Source organism: Brassica oleracea, chromosome C3, assembly GCF_000695525.1.
Source record: "Brassica oleracea var. oleracea cultivar TO1000 chromosome C3, BOL, whole genome shotgun sequence".
Lineage (NCBI taxonomy): Eukaryota > Viridiplantae > Streptophyta > Magnoliopsida > Brassicales > Brassicaceae > Brassica > Brassica oleracea.
This window is the reverse complement of record NC_027750.1, coordinates 5,743,472-5,762,316: the sequence shown is the minus strand read 5'-3', so window position 1 is coordinate 5,762,316 and position 18,845 is coordinate 5,743,472. Positions and strand designations below refer to the sequence as shown.

General features: G+C 37.8%; 1 protein-coding gene and 1 pseudogene across 4 annotated transcripts; one reads left to right on the top strand and one right to left on the bottom strand.

The window, feature by feature from the left end:
* The first annotated feature begins 6,778 nt into the window (after window positions 1-6,778).
* On the top strand, window positions 6,779-11,991 carry LOC106334643. 4 transcript variants are annotated; one of them, XM_013772962.1, is made up of 14 exons: window positions 6,779-6,932; window positions 7,294-7,392; window positions 7,612-7,739; window positions 7,837-7,987; window positions 8,064-8,173; window positions 8,265-8,348; window positions 8,561-8,609; window positions 8,736-8,827; window positions 8,973-9,099; window positions 9,341-9,426; window positions 9,505-10,814; window positions 10,908-11,021; window positions 11,111-11,832; window positions 11,926-11,991. In XM_013772962.1, the coding sequence occupies exons 2-13, from the start codon at window positions 7,300-7,302 to the stop codon at window positions 11,689-11,691; spliced, it is 2,925 nt and encodes a 974-aa protein (XP_013628416.1). In that variant the 5' UTR covers window positions 6,779-6,932; window positions 7,294-7,299; the 3' UTR covers window positions 11,692-11,832; window positions 11,926-11,991. The 4 variants fall into 4 exon arrangements, with proteins under 4 accessions (XP_013628416.1, XP_013628414.1, XP_013628417.1 ...); XM_013772960.1 differs by having other exon boundaries at window positions 8,967-9,099; XM_013772963.1 differs by having other exon boundaries at window positions 6,780-6,932; window positions 10,911-11,021.
* A 752-nt stretch (window positions 11,992-12,743) lies between these two features.
* On the bottom strand, window positions 12,744-13,704 carry LOC106334645 (annotated as a pseudogene).
* Window positions 13,705-18,845: the final 5,141 nt, after the last annotated feature.

The window sequence follows — 18,845 nt, the reverse complement described above, 5'->3', positions numbered from 1 at the left end:
TGTACAGAAACTAATCTTGACTATAGCTTATGGGGATGTTTTGTTTGATTGAAGCTGTGAAGGGCTGTAGTGACCTATATTTCTACTACTTTGTTAGAGGGAGTATTTGTTTTCTTACTAGGAAAAGGAAATATAAACCGCTAGAATTTCCTTTTTGCGTTTTGGTTTGCTAATATAGTTTTCATATTCAGGTTTCGCTTTAATTAATTCGTCAAAGGTAGATTATATAATTCACTACCTGAATATATTTTGTTGTACATATGTTGATGAAACAACATGTCGTCTCCAGTTTCATTTTTCCGTTTAAAAAAAAAAAGGAAATTCCCTAACCAGATTGATTAATTATAATTCATCGGAGATTGATTAGATTTTGAATTATATCTTTGCTCTCTATTGATAAACTTTCTTTAAAATCGTAATTAGGGACAAAAACAAAGAGTTATTTTTATTTGATGGGTTAATATTAAACTAGCAACGTAATTAGGGACAAAAACAAAGAGTTATTTTTATTTGATGGGTTAATATTAAACTAGCAACGTAATTAGGGACAAAAACAAAGAGTTATTTTTATTTGATGGGTTAATATTAAGCTTATTGCTAACTAAATTTATAAATAAATCAATAACCAATTATTCTCATACACAAAAGTCCATCTAGGTGATAACTCTATATGGGTATAATTAAATAGTAAACAGCTATTAAAAAGACTATAAACTTATGATATCTACTTTTCAAGTAGGCAGTGAAAATAATATCAGGCACCGTAAGGTTATAGCTAATATGTTTATCCGGATTATTCGAATGCATGAAATTACTATTCATAAAAGGTGGGAATACTAGCTGGCCAATATCACTTTCACGTGCACATAGTGATAAAAGGGAAAACCCCCTTTTTATTATAAATATGTGAATTATCAAAAAAATGAAGCAAGTTTTTTTTTTTTGTTTGGTAAAATAAAATGAAGCAAGTTTGTACATACGGAAAACCTCTTTGATTTCAGAGGAGAGTAGTTATGGTAGTGATCCGCTGTTATAAAAAAATTGGGTGACCCCTCACTCACAACATCATCTCGAGGGTGGAGATGATGCTTTCATAAGAGGTCAACAAAGATGAAGCATCGGTTTACAAGAGAGGCCGCCTCAGTTAAAATGATGTCAAGGGTAATGATTATAACCGTACGTAGATGCAATAGCTACTGACTCCAACAAAATGAAGTATAAAATTTACCCCTTCTTATCACGAGCGTGGAAATGAAAAGTATAATATACCAAAAATAATGTAGCCTATTTTTAATAGTTAATTTCCAAGGGATTATATGTTATTGACCCTAAAGTCTCGACATTAGATATCGTTTAGTTTCCTATATACGAAGCCCTAACTCGACCGATGGCCTTATCAAATATAATAATCTAGCCCCGACCAAAAACATTTCAGAAACCCCGAGGCTAGATACAAAACAAAGGCCCCTAAAGTCCTAAACACACATTTATAACTAAAATAAATATTTTGATTTCATAAAAAAAAACATACTCCATCATGCTATGCGTGGAACGCATAAAACCAAAACGCTGAAAGAATTTTCATGTATCAAACGTTTCCTGTTTCCTTCCATGACCCTAAATTTTGTATAAGAAATTGAAAAGAAAATCAAGAAAATCATCGGCTCCTTTAGATTTTTCCCTACGCGGTTCCACTTTTCTCTGGAACTTGCCTGAATATTGTATATATAGGACTGTTGAGTAGGCCGAAACAATTAGAGACCCAATAACCAAACAGGAAAAGCTTGCGGGACTTTGTTTCCGAGCTGATCAATGTGCGGGTGGCATTGGTAATGGGACGAGCTGTTCCATTGCTTTCCACACGCGTAGCAAAACTCATATCCACACCTAACAGATTATCCATGAAATAAGTATGAATCTCAATACTTATGTGCCAAACCATAAATAAAACTTACAAAAAGAAAAAATATATTGATTGTCAAATATGTTAAGTCGAGATCTCTCTCTCGATATACATACCTACAACGCATCATGTTGCATCCGACAGAACGTTCGATCATGTGTTTGCACTTACCACATTGACGCCACCCTTTGCGTTTTGCCATGGAAACTTTGCAAAGTCTTCGTCAACTTGAGGATTAGGATACAACTTCTTGTATTTGTTGCACGACAGTGCACTATGCCATGGGACTTTGCAGTGTAGGCAGAAAGAGCCATCGCATTTGAAGCATCTTATTGGAGATTCGGGAATATTCCTCATATCATATTGTTGTACTAGAATATAGGAGTCGATATGTATCATTAGATTTGATATCATCTTGTAGAGATCTTCTCTTTGTTGTATATAAACCCACGTTGGGTGAATGGAATACATATCAGTTTCTTCTCTCTTTGGCATGGTATCAGAGCAGGAAAACAGAATCTAGTTCTTCGTTTTTTTTTTTTTCAATGGCTGGAGATACTGAAGTTGGAAAATTATCCGACGTGTTTGGAGTTGGTGTGAACAATACAACGCTGGTCTCCCCTTATTTCTTGCATCCGTCTGACAACACGGGTCAAGCTCAAAGTCCAATCCTTCTGAATGGTGATAATTATGAAAGGTGGGCGAAACTCGTGACGAATTCGCTTCGTGCTAAGAGAAAGGTGTGCTTTCTCGATGGGACCTTGAAGAGACCGTCTTCAGACTCGGTGGAAGCTGAGAAGTGGGACATGGTCAATTCAATGATCATTGGCTGGATATACAGCAGCATTGAGCCGAAACTACGACCATCAGTTTCTTTGGTTGATAGTGCAAAGCTCATGTGGGATAGCTTGCAGAGACGTTTCTCCGTTACTGATGGAACAAGAGTTCATCAACTGAGGGCAGATCTAGCAGCGTGCAAACAAGAAGGACAATCGGTGGAGTCCTATTTTGGGAAGTTGAAGGTATTATGGGATGATCTTTCTGACCTCGAGTCTGGTTTTCAGTGTTGTTGTGGAGATGGCATTTGCGCCGCTATGGTGAAGTATGAGCAACACTGTGAGAAGATACGTGTGCATCAGTTCCTAATGGGCCTTGATAACACTCATTTTGGAACATCTCGATCAAACTTGTTGAGCCGAGAATCAGTTCTCAATCTCGACAGAGTGTATTCTCAGATCGTTCAAGAGGAACGTCATCTTAACGCTACTCGATCCACTGAAGAACGGAGTGCAGCGGTTGCCTTCTCTACAAACTCAGCACAGCAGCTGCGGCTCGACCTTTCACCAACAAAGGGACAAAGTGCTCTCATTGCAACAAAACTGGTCATGATGTGAGTAACTGTTTTCAATTGAACGGGTTTCCGGAATGGTGGAACGAGAAGTCTGGAGGAAGGGGAACTGGAAAGGGACGTGGAGAAGGATCAGTTCGTGGTCGAGGAAGAGGAGCAGTGCAACAACGAGCTTATCACCCTCAAACAGCAGAAGAAGCAGCTCCTGGAATTCCTAACTTCACGGCTGATCAATGGAAGTCTCTTGCACAATTCATGAATTCTCAGAAATCAGGTGCAGATGAGAAGTTATCTGGTAAGAGAGAAAAACTTCTTATTATGGGGAAGCAAAGTCGTTTTAATGTGATAATAGATTCGGGAGCATCTAATCACATGACAGGAGATGCTACACTTTTGACTGATATTCGGTCTATGGTGCCTTGTGCCATCAAGTTACCTGATGGTGGTATTACTTGGGCAATGAAATGTGGAACCTTGAAGTTCTGGGGAGAAGCAATACTGGCTGCAACTCATTTGATCAATCGGACGCCGTCTATTCTACTTGAAGGCAAGACACCGTACGAGCTACTCTCTGGTTCTTCACCTGACTACTCACAGCTAAGAGTTTTTGGTTCACTGTGCTTTGCTCGACGTGTTCAACGAAGCAAAGACAAATTCCAGGAGAGGAGTATACAATGCTTGTTCCTTGGTTATGAGACAGGCAAGAAGGGATGGATTGTCTTTGATCTCGAGAAAGAAGAGAAGTTTGTGTCTCGAGATGTCATTTTCAACGAAAATGTTTTTCCTTTTGCGGAAACATGTGTGCCAGAACAACACGCAGAAGCAACATTAAATGATGTCATTCATCCTGCTGTGTTTGATGAGGGTGTGGAAGCTCCAACGACAGGGGGAGTTGGTTCTCAGTTACATGGAGGTGGTGTCTCTGAAGAGCAGAGTTTGGGAGATAAGACAATAGAGCCGTCTCCTGTTGCGGATAAAGAGACTGAGGTCGCTGAGACTCCACAACAAGAGACACATGAAGAAGAACAACTTGGTCGTGGCAGACGAGTTAAACAACAATCTGTGTTACTCAAACCGTTTGTGACTTACTCTGCACAAGCTAATACCCATCACGCTACTCCCAGCAACACTCAACAGTCTTCAGGTACGTGTCTTCACCCACTAACTGATTTTGTCTCGTATGATCGTTTCTCGCCGTCTCAGCAGGCTTTCTTAGCGTCAGTAATGGCCGAGGTTGAACCTAAGATGTTTAAAGAGGCTGTCCGTGATCCACGGTGGAACAACTCTATGGGTGTTGAAGTCGATGCTTTAGAGGAGAGCAATACGTGGGATATTACCATACTCCCACCAGGGAAACACGCCATTGAGTCCAAGTGGGTGTACAAGATTAAATATAATGCAGATGGAACTGTTAGAAGGCACAAATCGAGACTTGTAGCTTGTGGAAATAGGCAGATAGAAGGGATCGACTTCACAGAAACTTTTGCTCCTGTTGTGAAGATGACAACGGTTCGTATCTTGTTGAAGGTTGCCTCAGTTAAAGGTTGGGAATTGCATCAGATGGATGTTCAAAACGCTTTCCTCCATGGTGATTTGGAAGAGGAAGTGTACATGAAACTCCCGCCGGGTTTCAAATCTACTCATCCAAACCAGGTATGCAAGCTTAAGAAGTCTCTGTATGGTTTACGGCAAGCGCCTCGTTGCTGGTTTGCCAAGCTTTCTACGGCCTTGTTGGATTTTGGTTTCCGACAAGACAGAGCAGATTACTCGCTTTTTACATATGTTAGTGGCGCCTCTGTCCTCTATGTACTCGTGTATGTAGATGATTTGATTATTGGTGGAAGCGATCCACAGCTTACTTCGAAATTCAAGACATATTTGAGTGAATGCTTTCACATGACAGACCTTGGACCGTTGAAGTATTTATTGGGTTTGGAGGTCTCGCGTAGCAAACAAGGCATCTATGTTTGCCAACGCAAATATGTCCTTGATGTTATCTCTGACAGTGGAATGCTTGTTGCTCAGCCGGTGGACTTTCCTATGGAACATAATCATAATCTTGCGAAGGATGCTGGTGAAGTATTTCGGCACCCTGATAAGTATAGAAGACTTGTAGGGCGCCTTGTCTATTTGGTGATTACTCGACCTGAGTTGAGCTACGCTGTTCACACTCTTGCACAGTTTATGCAGACTCCGCGTACTCGACATTGGGAAGCTGCATTACGAGTGATCCGGTATCTGAAAGGAAGTCCATGACGAGGCATACTCCTTAGTTCGGACAGTAACCTTTCATTAGCGTCCTACTGTGATTCCGATTGGGCGTCATGTCCTCTTACCCGACGGTCACTAACAGGCTACGCAGTGATGCTTGGAGGGTCGTTAGTCTCTTGGAAAACTAAGAAACAGCAGACAGTCTCACGCTCGTCGGCAGAAGCAGAGTATCGGGCAATGGCTATGACATATAGTGAGCTAACGTGGATTATTTCTCTACTGAAGACGTTTGGTGTCCGTCAGCAAGCGCCAGTACCGTTCTTTTGCGACAGTCAGGCAGCAATTCATACTGCCAACAATCCGATCTTTCATGAACGTACCAAACACATTGAAACTGACTGTCATTATGTTCGAGATGGTGTTCAAGCAAAGATAATAGCGAACAAGTACGTTAGGACTACAGAGCAACTCGCCGACATTTTTACTAAAGCACTTGGGCGTGAGCAGTTTCAGTATCTACTTGGCAAGTTGAGTGTGCTCGACTTACACTCTCCAACTTGAGGGGGAGTATTGGAGATTCGGGAATATTCCTCATATCATATTGTTGTACTAGAATATAGGAGTCGATATGTATCATTAGATTTGATATCATCTTGTAGAGATCTTCTCTTTGTTGTATATAAACCCACGTTGGGTGAATGGAATACATATCAGTTTCTTCTCTCTTTGGCACATCTCCTAAGTGCATATTCATCAGAGGAAGAAAGTTCGGTTTTGGACATTAGATAAGAGCAGCTTTGAAACGGACAATAAACTCTCTCGTTCAAAGGTGTTGAGTCTTCTTTAATCATCTGTTCCCACATCAAACTCAGCTTGAGATCAGTCAATAGCTTGCCACATTGAATACACTGCAGTTGGAAAATCAAGAACAGAGAAGAGAGTAGAAGAGAAACCTCTGTTCATTGTCACCTCTTTGTGCTCTGATCTTAATTTATTTTGAGAAGTGAAAAGATCAGACAAGGTTCTTTATAAATAGAAAAAAAGAAAGCAAAAAAAAAAAGGCATATTATATCTTTCCATTTCATGGCTTGCTTCAGAGATTGTGCCATTTTGCAGTATAAACACACAGGTCAAGTTTGCAAAGTTACTTCTTAATATGCTGTCATACAATTTTTGGTAATAACATGAAATTTTCAAGAACAATTTTTGGTAACAACATAAAACGCCTAAAAACCGGCTGAAATCTACCGGTTTACAACCGGACAGAATCTAGTAATAAAACCGAACCAGACAGCAACGTGGATCTGGCAGAGAGATCAAGGGTTAAAAAAAAGGCGAAATCTCACATCACAAAATCACAGCCATCCAATCTCTCTCTGTTTCGCTCGCAAATCTCCAGCTTCGCTTCCCTCCTCATCTCACCAATCTTCTTCCCTCTGCAAAATCTCCGATCGAATCTTTTCTCAATTCGTATGTTTCTCTCTTTCTCTTCAAAACCCTAGTTCTGGGTTTTTGATTGGATCATCGTTTTTTATTGATTTGGATCGTAAGATTGTGATTGAGATTTTGGATTGGTTCATATGTTTTGTCTGTGATTATATCCGAACGATGTAAATTGAATCGGCACGGTGCGTGTGCGCAGATCGATTCCTAGGAGCTCTTCATCGTAGATTCCTTCTTCTTTTTTTTAAATTCTTAGTATCGATCTGAAAGTTTGAATATTTAGAGTTAATTAGCTTTGAAGTAAACATAGAATATAATAGACTCTTAGGTTTTGATTGGGGATATGCTGAATTTGCATTGAATTTAGGTTTTCGAATTTTTGTTGTAGGCCAGCATGAGTGACCAAGGAGAGAAGACTTGCCCACTATGTGCTGAAGAGATGGATCTCACTGATCAGCAATTGAAGCCTTGCAAATGTGGCTATCAGGTCTTCCCATCTTCTGTTTCTTTACATGTTGTTACTTCTTATTGCAATGTTAAATAGCAATAATCAGCATAACCTTTTCGCTTTTATCTCAAAGTTTCTTCTGCAATTTATCTGTGAAGCATGAAAAATAGAATATATGTGATGAGAAATGACTCAGTGGAACCTTTTCACGTCTCTTTCTGGCCTCATTGACCAATGATGTTTGCTCTGTTAATACAGATTTGTGTTTGGTGCTGGCATCACATAGTAGACATGGCAGAGAAAGATCAGATAGAAGGGCGTTGTCCTGCTTGTCGCACTCCATATGACAAAGAAAAGATTGTAGGGATGACTGTTGACTGCGACAGGTTCTAACACTTGATTTTTTCGGTGAATTTTATATTTATGGGATAATCTTTCTTTATGCTCTCTTTTACTGATTTGCATATGTTTGACCTTTTTTAGTCTGGCCTTTGAAACCAACATGGAGCGCAAGAAGACTCAAAAGTCAAGATCAAAACCTTCTGAAGGGAGAAAGCAACTCACTAGTGTGCGCGTCATCCAAAGGAATCTTGTTTACATTGTTGGGTTGCCCCTTAATCTAGCAGATGAAGATGTATGAGAACTCTTATCTACACTACACCCTTTTTATCATTTCTTTGTTATGTGACTAGGCTCCATTTTCCTTGCAGCTACTCTATCATAAAGAATATTTCGGTCAGTATGGAAAAGTTCTCAAGGTTTCCATGTCCCGAACATCATCTGGTGCCATCCAATTATTCCCAAATGATACATGCAGTGTGTGCGTTTCTGATTTTTCCTTTTATCATGAAGTTCATTGAGTTTTTTCTTCTCATTATTTTACTCATCTCATAATATTTCTTATTATTCAGATATATTACTTATGCAAAAGAGGAAGAGGCTGTCCGTTGCATCCAGGCCGTTCATGGGTTTATCTTGGATGGGAAATCACTGAAGTAAGTTTTGACTCGCTTCCTTTTTTTGTTTGAAACTATGTATTTGGTGTTTTTAGTTTGTGCAGGGATTGTGGTAATGTTGTTGTCTAGGGGATCTTTGGCCATATAGGCCGATCTCCTGGTTGTGATGTTGATACACTATGTATTTGGTGTTTTTAGTTTGTTTTCATTCAGTTGTGGATAAGATGTATTTTTATATATATATATTGCAGGGCGTGTTTTGGGACAACCAAGTATTGTCATGCATGGCTGAGAAATGCGGTACGCCTTCCCTAGATTATTGTTCTACCTTCTGACCCCCTAAGTTTTTCTTTTGGTTACCTCTTTTCAGATAAAAAATTGAGATTGATGTCTTTGTAATGATTAATTGCATGTTTTTGTTTCTAGGCGTGTGTTAATCCTGATTGTCTCTATCTGCACGAGGTCGGTTCACAAGAGGATAGTTTCACAAAAGATGAGGCCATATATTCCCATACAAGGTACGTTTATCGTCTTAACCTTTATAATTCCCTCTTGCGTTCATGATTGTTCGCTTTCTTGGATCCATTGCCTTTCTAGTATATATGTAATATGATGGCTGGTCTAGTATTTTTCGATGATTTGTTAATAATTTTGAAGGAGTAGAGTTCAGCAAATCACCGGAGCAACAAACATTCTGCATCAACGTTCAGGAAGCATGCTACCTCCACCACTAGATGATTTCTGCAGTGACAGTTCTTCTGCTAAACCAATTGCAAAAGTCCCTTCAAGTGTAAGTTCAGTTAAATCTCAGCTTTCTAGTGACATTATGTGCAATTTAGATTTTATTACACCATCTCCTAGAAGCTTTAGTTTCCATATTTGTTAAATCACAAAATATTACAAATCGGAAGGTTTCATGTTTGTTAAATCCTAATTGGTGACTAACTCAATGATGTGACATGACTAGCTTATGAAATCATTTCAGTTGACTAAGCTTACTATTTTCATTTCTCATTTTTTTCTATGAGCAGAATGCAGTAAGTGTTGCCAGGTATTCTCCACCTAGTGGGAGTGGGAGCTCTAGCAGATCCACTGCTCTTCCTGCTGCAGCGGCATGGTAAGTTTTTCACTTGCTGCTTTTTTATGCGATGTATTTTAATGGGTCAATATAACAAAATAGGGATATCTGCTGCAGGGGGACACATAATGCAAACCAGCAGTCTTTAGCAACTTCGGTTACCTCAAATGGATCTTCTGATATACAAAGAACGACCCCAGTAAATGGAACCTTGGCCTTTTCTGCTGTTGTTGCAAACGCAGCTCATGGCCCTGTATCCTCTAGTAACATTCTTAAGAGACCATTAGGCAAAGAAGAAAATCAAAAAGCTGTTGACAAAAGCAAACTTAGGGTTTTGAAGCCTTTGCAGCATAATGTTGTGGTTGGTTCTGGGTCCAAGAGAACCACCTCACCTGATAGAGATTCTCCTAGCAATCGGTTATCCAGTTCAACAGACTCTTCCTACGATGGCAGAGACATTGACAAGTCTTCAGCTGTTGTGGGCTCGTCTGACGATTCAGAGGATGGTGTAGAAGATGTTTCACAAATGGAGATAACTACCGATTCCAGAGATGACCGTCCTGATATTGCGATTCGTAGTGAGTGTGATCAAGGTTCTAATAGACAACCTGATCATGAAATATCAAAGTTGCCACATCCAGAGCAATGCAAGATAGATAGCTCTATAAACATTGATGAAAAAGCTATTCCATCAGAGACTGGGGTTCCCTGCACGAGGCCAGAGTGGGATTGGAGATTAGATTTGCAATCCCAGATGCAAGTTAGCTCAAAATTGGATGTGGAGGATATGTCATCACTAGATAGACAAAGGCATCACCATGAAGAGGATGTTACCAACTCACTGTTTTTGTCTAATTCTTCAAGTTCCATTTTGGATTCAAATCATCTGGCTTCTCGTTCTTCCCTACCTTGTGAACCGTCAGGTGTAAACGGTTCAGACTTGAGGTTCCCTTCGGATCGAGGCAGCAGCGATATTGGTGAGCAATCCATGTTCAGTGTGGAGCACTCTCTGTTTGCTAATGAAGGCAGGAACAAAGTTCATAGTACAGAGGACGAAATAATCTCAAACATTTTGTCACTCGACTTTGATCCATGGGATGAATCCTTAACTTCACCCCACAATTTGGCTGAGTTACTAGACAAAGTTGATCAGCGAGCCAGTCCTCTAAAACCTTCAAACCTCCTGAAGCAACATAACAGCCAGTCCAGATTTTCTTTTGCACAAGAATCTACTAATCAAGCATTTGACAGGGAGAATCATAGCGTTTATGGGCAGTTTTCAAGAGATAGGCCTATTCCAGAGTCTGTAGTGAGTCGAGATATTTATCGGGATAATCTCGGGAATCTAAATGGATTTGCTTCAAACTATTCCGGTGGATTAGATAATGTTTCTGCTAGTCCTTTATTTTCATCGTACAAGACTCCTGGTTAGTATTTATCGTTGATGAATTTCCTTTGTTTCTTGATTAGATTGAATCTTTTTCTCATACATTCCACTTTGTTTTTCTGTTGTTCTGTAGCAGTTTCACGACCTCAAGTTTCTGCTCCTCCAGGATTTTCTGCGCCGAGCAGGTTACCTCCTCCTGGCTTCTCTTCACATCAAAGAGTGGGCCTATCTTCAGATACGGCACCAGGTAGTTCTTTACCTCTGTTTTATGGTAGCTTAGTGTGCGACTGATGCTACTGATACAGACTAAAACTCTCATGCTTCCTTGTATCTTAGGAACTCGTTTTCTTGACTCTGCTGCCATGTTGAGGAATACATATCAAATACAGCCTCCAGTTGGGAATCCGAGTAGTGCGAGTGATATAGAGTTCGCGGATCCTGCTATTCTAGCGGTTGGGAGAGGGATGGTAAATGCAGACTTGGATATGAGATCAAGTTTCTCATCACAAATGAATTCTTATGGGAACGAGACAGGACACCAAATGTTGAGACAGCAGTCTCTGTCTGCTGCACAACAACAAGTCAATGGGTTTCATCATGATCTCAGAAACTTATCTCCTTCACTTGCAGAAACTTACGGATTTAGCTCAAGGCTAATGGACCATCAGGCACATGGAAGTAATTTATCTCTTTTCTCACAGCACCCAAGACAACAACCATCTGCAAATCCAGTCTTGTCTAATGGTCACTGGGATAAGTGGAATGAAGGCCAAAGTGTGAACTCTCTAGCCATGGCCGAGCTTCTTAGGAATGAACGGCTGGGATTCACCGGGAGCCTATACAGCAATGGATATGAAGAACCAAAATTCCGGACTCCAAGTCCGGGAGATGTGTATAATAGAACATATGGGATGTAATTCTGGCATGAAGAGAGGTTTTCTGCTTTGTTGGTTGGTCCCAAGTTGCTGGAAGAATCATCAAAAACTGCTTCCAATGCTATTGAGTGAAGATGCATGGCCCCAACATAATTTCACCAAGAGCATTTTTGAACTCTAAAGGTAAACTTTTTATCTTATAAAGTGTTACGTTAGTTTATCCACGAGGTTTGAATAGTATTTTGACCGGTAATAAAGATGTTTTCTCTATTGCAGGAGCTGAAGATGTTGATGTTTGGTTGCCTTGTTGATGCATGAAAGTGTCCAAGTCCACTGGTAAAAGAGATAGAAGTTGTGTTGCCGCTTCGTATTTGTTTTCCTATTCAAAACTGTAATTCAATTTAGTTCTAAGACAATTTTTTTCTTTCTCAAACATAATTTTATACAAAATCATATTGTTATAGCAAAAACATATATAAAAAGAGAAAAGAAATGGAAATATTACTGTTGAACAGTTGAACTACATTTATGCCCGTCTGTCCTACAAAATTATCATGAATTTTTTTTTGTTAACACAAATTTATCGTGAATAGTTCTGAAAATTGTATAATGTTGAATTACTGCATGCAATCGCTGTCTTCCATCACTTTTTTATTTCAATTATTTTACTGAGAAAAATCTATTTTTTGAATTAAATCAGGATCCTTGCACAAAAAATCACAATCTGTTATAAGATAAACTTTGAAATGATCCTCCACTCCTTTACCAACTCAAGCACTATGATCATCTACTCATCAAGCACTATGATCACCCACTCATTTACCAAATTAAGCACCATCTTTGTTATTTTATGTATTGTTGTTCACTATAAATACCATCACTCATATCACTCTTTTGTACAAAAAAAAAAAACAAGAACAAGAGTTTATAATCAAAGAATCATTACATCTTCTTCTTCTTCCTTATAATAAACTCTCTCCCTTATACTAGTGTTATTTGCTTCCTACGGGTATTGAATTCTACTCTTATTTAAATTTTCCGATACTATAAATTATAAGTTAGCACAATCTACTTTAAACCAGAATTCTATAATCAACCATAACACAATCGAAAACTTTTAATTGGAACACATATTAGCTATGGAACATGACTCCAAGATGTTTGCAATGTTGCTTCCGTGAGACCTAAGCAAAAGGTGGCGAAGAGGCATCAGCTTCTGCACCAGATCCCAAAACAAATCAACCCTATTCATCTCCTGCGTGACATTCAGTGCCTTGAGCACCACGAAATTCCCAAACTCACTCCTCGCCAGCCTCATCAACCTATTTCTCCCGCTCCTCAAAAGCCCACAGGAACGGAGTTAATGCTCCCACATCCATAGCATGAGTAGTTAAAGCAAGTGAATGATTTGAAGCAGTGGCCACGAAGACTAACCGCCACGTTGTGCGTGCAGCGCAAGTCATACAGTTTAAGCACGTGTTGCACCACAAAGTTCCCCGAAGGATCGTTGCTTAGGAAGAGAGCGTTGCGCGCGACTACGTCTAGTAGCCGAATCCTGTATAAAGGATCATCCGTATCGATTATGACCTCGTTAAGCGCGATGCAGCCGTGTTGGTTACGCGCTATGTCGAGCGCGTAGTGGAGAACGTACTTGTACATCACATGTTTCTTCACCTGGTCGAAAACGACCGTAGCTCGAATCGCCACGTAGGATGCGTACTTATCAGTCATGATGTCGAAGAAGCGTTGCAGGATAGCACAGTAGAAGAACGCGTCCACGTCAACTGATACTCCGAGGAGCTTCTGCACGCGTCTCGACCCGTACTTGTTTCTGACGACCTCCATGAAGTACTCGGAGTCTGACGTCAGCAATGACGCCATCATCTGAAGCTGACTTTGGTCAAACGTTGAGATCAGATCCTTAAACTGTCCCACGCCTTCACAACTAGTCATTAGGTTAAAGAGCCGTTTTAAGCGCGTATTTGAGAGGTGGATTTGTTGTAAAGCATTGAACATGGTCGACATGGAGAACGGACTATTATCGGACATTACCATTGTACTGAAACTAATCTTTTGGAGATGTTCGAGTGTTAGGATGCTTTGTTGGATTGAATCTGTGAAGGTGAGTAATGACCTATATTTATACTACTTTTGTTAGAGAGAGTGGATTTGTTTTCTTACTAGGAAAAGGAAATATAAACCGCTAGAATTTCCTTTTTGCGTTTTTGTTTGCTATATAGTTTTCATATTCAGGTTTGGCTTTTAATTAATTCGTCAAATTATATAATTCACTACCTGAACATATTTGTTGTACAATATACCAATGATCTCCGCATACCACATGTCGACTCCAGTTTTCCTTTTTCCGTTTTTAACAAAGGAAATTCCTTAACAAGATTAATTAATTATAATTCATCGGAGATGTTGAATTATATATTTACTCTCTATTATTAATAAACTTTGTTTAAAATCGTAATTTGGGACACAAACAAAGTGCAAATATTTATTTGATGGGTTAATATTAAGCTATTGCTAACTAAATAAATAAATCAATAACCAATTAGTCTCATACACAGAAGTCCGTCTAGGTGATAATTCTATATGGATATAATTAAATAGTAAACAGCTATTAAAAATACTATATAAATTTCTGATATCTACTTTTCAAGTAGGCAGTGAAAATAATATCAAGCACCATAAGGTTATAGCTAATATGTTTATCCTCGAATACATGAAATTACTATTCATAAAAGGTGGAGATACTAGCGGACCAATATCACTTTCATGTGCACATAGTGATAAAAGGGAATCCCCCTCCCCTTCCCCCCTTGGGTAACCCCTCACTCACAACATCATCTCGAGGGTGGAGCAATAGCGGATGTAGGAACATAAGTAGTCGGGGGCACATGATATTTTTCATTAAGATTAATTTTAGAGTTGAAGGCATTTCATGGGCCAATAATTACTCAAGGAAAATTGAAAATCAGTTGGGGCATGTGCTCCCGTAAGCTTGTCTTTGCGTCGGTCCCTAAGGTGGAGTTAGATGCTTTCGTAGGAGTCATGTAAGCTTGCCTTTGCATCCGCCCCTGGGGTGGAGTTAGATGCTTTCGTAGGAGTCATGTAAGCTTGCCTTTGCATCCGTCCCTGGGGTGGAGTTAGATGCTTTCGTAGGAGGTCAACAAAGATGAAGCATCCGTTTACAAAAGAGGTCGCCTCAGTGAAAATGATGTCAAAGGGTAATGATTATAGAGATAACCGTAGATGGAATAGTTACTGATTCCAACAAAACGAAGTCATTTAGAGCATGGTTAATGGAGGATTCTTAGGATGAATTCTTATATTTCGCTAAACATCACACCCTAAGAACCCTCCATTAATCATGTTCTTACCCCATCTTATCATGCGCGTGGAAATGAAAAGTAATTAATATCTCAAAAGTTGACTTTTTAAACATAAATTTTTTTAGCGTTTTTCTTAACTGTCCCATATACTCCAATACAATGCTATAAATAATAATTTACTTTTTTTTTCCATAATGGTAAAGAGATCAGCAGAGCCGGACATGAGATTTTCGGGATCCTATTAGAAAAAAGAAATAATTTTTGATTTTACCTAAGAATCAAAAAAAAAAATCACCGGTTTTCTTTTGAACTTGCGTTTACAAAGAAGAAGCTAAAGAGTCAGTTTTGTAAGTTTCTTCTGGTGAGTTAAAAAAAAAATATTATAATATGTATAAATAATTTAAATAAATAGAAAAGGTCGAATAACTTACGCGCTAATTTTACAGACCCACATACTATTTTATTCTGCACACCACAAACCAAAACTTTGATTTTCAATTTGCCTTGCACTGTTGCACATAAGATTACATATATTAACGTTACATAAGCAAAAATTGGAAGTGGGGGCCCATTAGGTAGGGGTCCCATACCAAAGTTAAACCAGTCCAGTGGGAGAGCCACATAGAACAAAATGGAGGCATTGAACCCAACAAAATTTAGGAAACTGGTGTAAGTTATTAAGCTTAATCTATATGCCCCCTCTAGATATTTTAGTTTAATATAGATGTCTCCAACAACAGTATTTTCTACCTGTGCTTCTGCGAATAGGGTCAGAAAATTATACGTTGAGAGGACACCAAAGCTCGACGAAGGTCAAGAGTACATATAATAATAATATTTACGTAGGTTAATTATTTATTTTTTTTTATTTTTTTTGCTCACGTAGGTTAATTATTTGTGAATAAATTACATGTTCTATAAGATTGTACAAAGGATGGAATAGGTTTAATCCATTGTTATAGTTACAAAAATCCATTAGTGAAAAAGTCCATTAGAAACAAAACCTTGACAATAATAAACTTACGGTTATATTTATCACTGTAAATTTAAATCAGAAAAAATTGTAAAAAAAAATAAATCAGTTGAAAGTGTCGTATATTTTTTTCCAAGAATTTTGCCAGAGCTCAGATCAAGAAGTGGGGTTTGTCTTATACGCAACCTTGACTCGGCATTGTCTTCTTGTTGGCTCAGCTTTGTATTATCTGGAGAGGAATGTACAGAATCATAATGCGTGATCGAGAAGTACTCAGCTCCTGTTCTGATCACTCTCACATCTTGTCTCCTTGTCTGGGATCTTATCTAAAAACTGGTGGGTTCGGTCACATGCTTTACTTGTCATCCAAGCTAACCGTGGTGATCTGTTGGTCTCGTAAGTGATCAAATCTAAATATACAGATGTAATAATCAAACAGAAGAAAAGGAAAATTAAGGCTAATTATATTATTTATTTTTCTAATTAACTCCTATAGCTCAAAAGTCAAAAGGAAATACAAAAAAAAGAAAATCAATAAAAATCTATGATGATCTTTGGCCAAAAAGTAAAAACACTTAAATTTAGTTATCGAGTCCTTCGAAGTAATTGGCGGTCTTTAGCTGCCTATATAAAGAAAGAGAAGGCGCGCGATACCAATGGAAAGCATATCACGAAGAAAACCTCTTGAAAACAATATTTTAATAAAACAATATTTTAATGAAGCCAGAGACCAGGGCATATGATCTGATGAGCGATATCTTTTATATCATCCGGAAACTTCGCCATCAGCGAACGCTCTCTGATGCTGAATTAAGGACAACTTCCGATAAATTGGCTTATCTGACGGAAGCCGGTTTGAACGTGGAATGGTTGCGGCCAAATCTCGAGGTGAAGAAACGTGAAGCTTACTTAGAGAGGAAGAAACGCGATGCTTATGAAGCTCGGATGGCTTACTTAGAGAGGAAGAAACCGGATGCTTGTGAAGCTCGGATCGTGGAACTCAAACAAGAGGTCAAGAAACTTGAGCTTGCCAAGTCTGGTCTCAAAGCTGAGTTGAAAATCGAGAAGGCCAAGTTGAATCCTCGTTCGTTTAGGAATCGTCTTTTGGGGAATTGCTTCTGCCTAAATACATAAAGACTGCTTAAAAGATGATTTGTAGTTTTCTTTTCATGTATGTCACGAATGATAAGAGCTTTGATAGCTTGCCACACACATGAGTTCTAGTTATGTCCTTTTGTTATTTCTTCTATACCATATATAAGACGTACTTTTTCTTTATATGTTTACTGGAGTTTAACAAGATAATGAATTGCTTAGTTAGTGAGTCTTAATTTCTACTTGGGAAAGGGAAATGTGTTTCCTATTTTTCATATAGTTTCCACTAGGCCTGGGCGTTCGGGTACCCGTTGGCATTCGGATCGGGTTTTTCGGGTTTTCGGATTTTCGGGTTTACGCTTCTAGGTCCCATACTAATTTTATTAGTACGTGTCGGGTTCGGATAATAACACTTCGGGTTCGGTTCAAAATTGTATTGCATCATAAAACCCATAAAGTAATCATATATCGTATGGATTCGGGTTATATCGGTTCGGTTCGGATATAACCAAAATAAAAACAAAAATTTTGAAGTAAAACATAAAGAAAAACATCTAAATTAAATAAAAACTAGATTTTAACCCGCACATCCGTGCGGGTAACATTTCATTTATAAATATAAAATTTTATATTATTCTGTATATAATAATTTATGATAATATATTGCTGTCATTTTAAAAATAACTTAATAGATGATATATAGTAGGCCTGAGACTTTTATCCGAGATCCGGATTCGATCTGAGATTCGATCCGGATCCGATCCAAAAATCCGAATATCTGGAGGGGCCGAATCCGGATCCGGATAGTAAAATGTTGGATCCGTCAAAACCGGATCCGGATCCGCATATCTTGATTTTTTAGTCCGGATATCCAGATCCGTAAGTTTTATTAATAACTATTTCAAAAATAGTAATATCTATATATAAAAACTAACTTTATTTAATATATTTTCATTTTTATAATAGTATATGTAAATTTTGTAATATTATAAATAGAAATAATTATCAAAAATTATTTTTAAATTATTTTATATATATTAATATTATTATTTTTATTTATTTTAAGGATCCAAATCCGGATCCGGATCCGGATATCCGCCGGATATTATAATTTTTAGAAGGATATCCGACACCCGAATATCCGAGAACTCCGAATCCGGATAAGGATAGGAAAATTATGGATCCGCCGGATAAGGATCCGGATCCGGATAATTTAAAATTGCTCGGATACCCGATCCGTCCCAGGCCTAATATATAGTTCTAAATATTAAAATTTAACATATGTTAACAATTTTAAAAGGGGAATGATATATTAATCACTTTAAACGGTGAATGATATTTTATTTATTTATCTTACTGAAGTATTTTTTTTAAATATATTGGTTTACCAGTTCAACATAATTTTAATATCTTTGCACAAAAAAACATAATTTTAATATGTAATTCATTAATTACTTCTATTTTAATATAATGTAGAATATACTTATAAAATTTATAAAATTAGCATATAATTTCATTATTTTGTTTATAATAAAAATTTAATTAAAATTAATTTATAATAATATTATACTACTAATTTCGAAATTAATCAGTGCATTAATTAAAAGAATATTTAAATTTTTTAAAATATTTTTTTTTAAAATGATTTTTTTAGATTTTTTCTCAACAGATTTTGTTATTCCTAAAACTAAAATTTAAATTTATAGTTAAAATGAATTTGTTATTAATATCTTTATAATTATTTAGAAATGTTATACATTAAATAAACTAATGTAAACAATAAAAAA

Excerpts from the sequence above, each read along its gene's own strand:
- LOC106334643 (XM_013772960.1), top strand. The coding sequence starts at position 7,300 with ATGAGTGACCAAGGAGAGAAGACTTGCCCACTATGTGCTGAAGAGATG. Across the intron at positions 7,393-7,611 it reads CTTGCAAATGTGGCTATCAG|ATTTGTGTTTGGTGCTGGCA; the intron begins GTCTTCCCATCT and ends CTGTTAATACAG. Across the intron at positions 8,610-8,735 it reads ATGCATGGCTGAGAAATGCG|GCGTGTGTTAATCCTGATTG; the intron begins GTACGCCTTCCC and ends TTTTGTTTCTAG.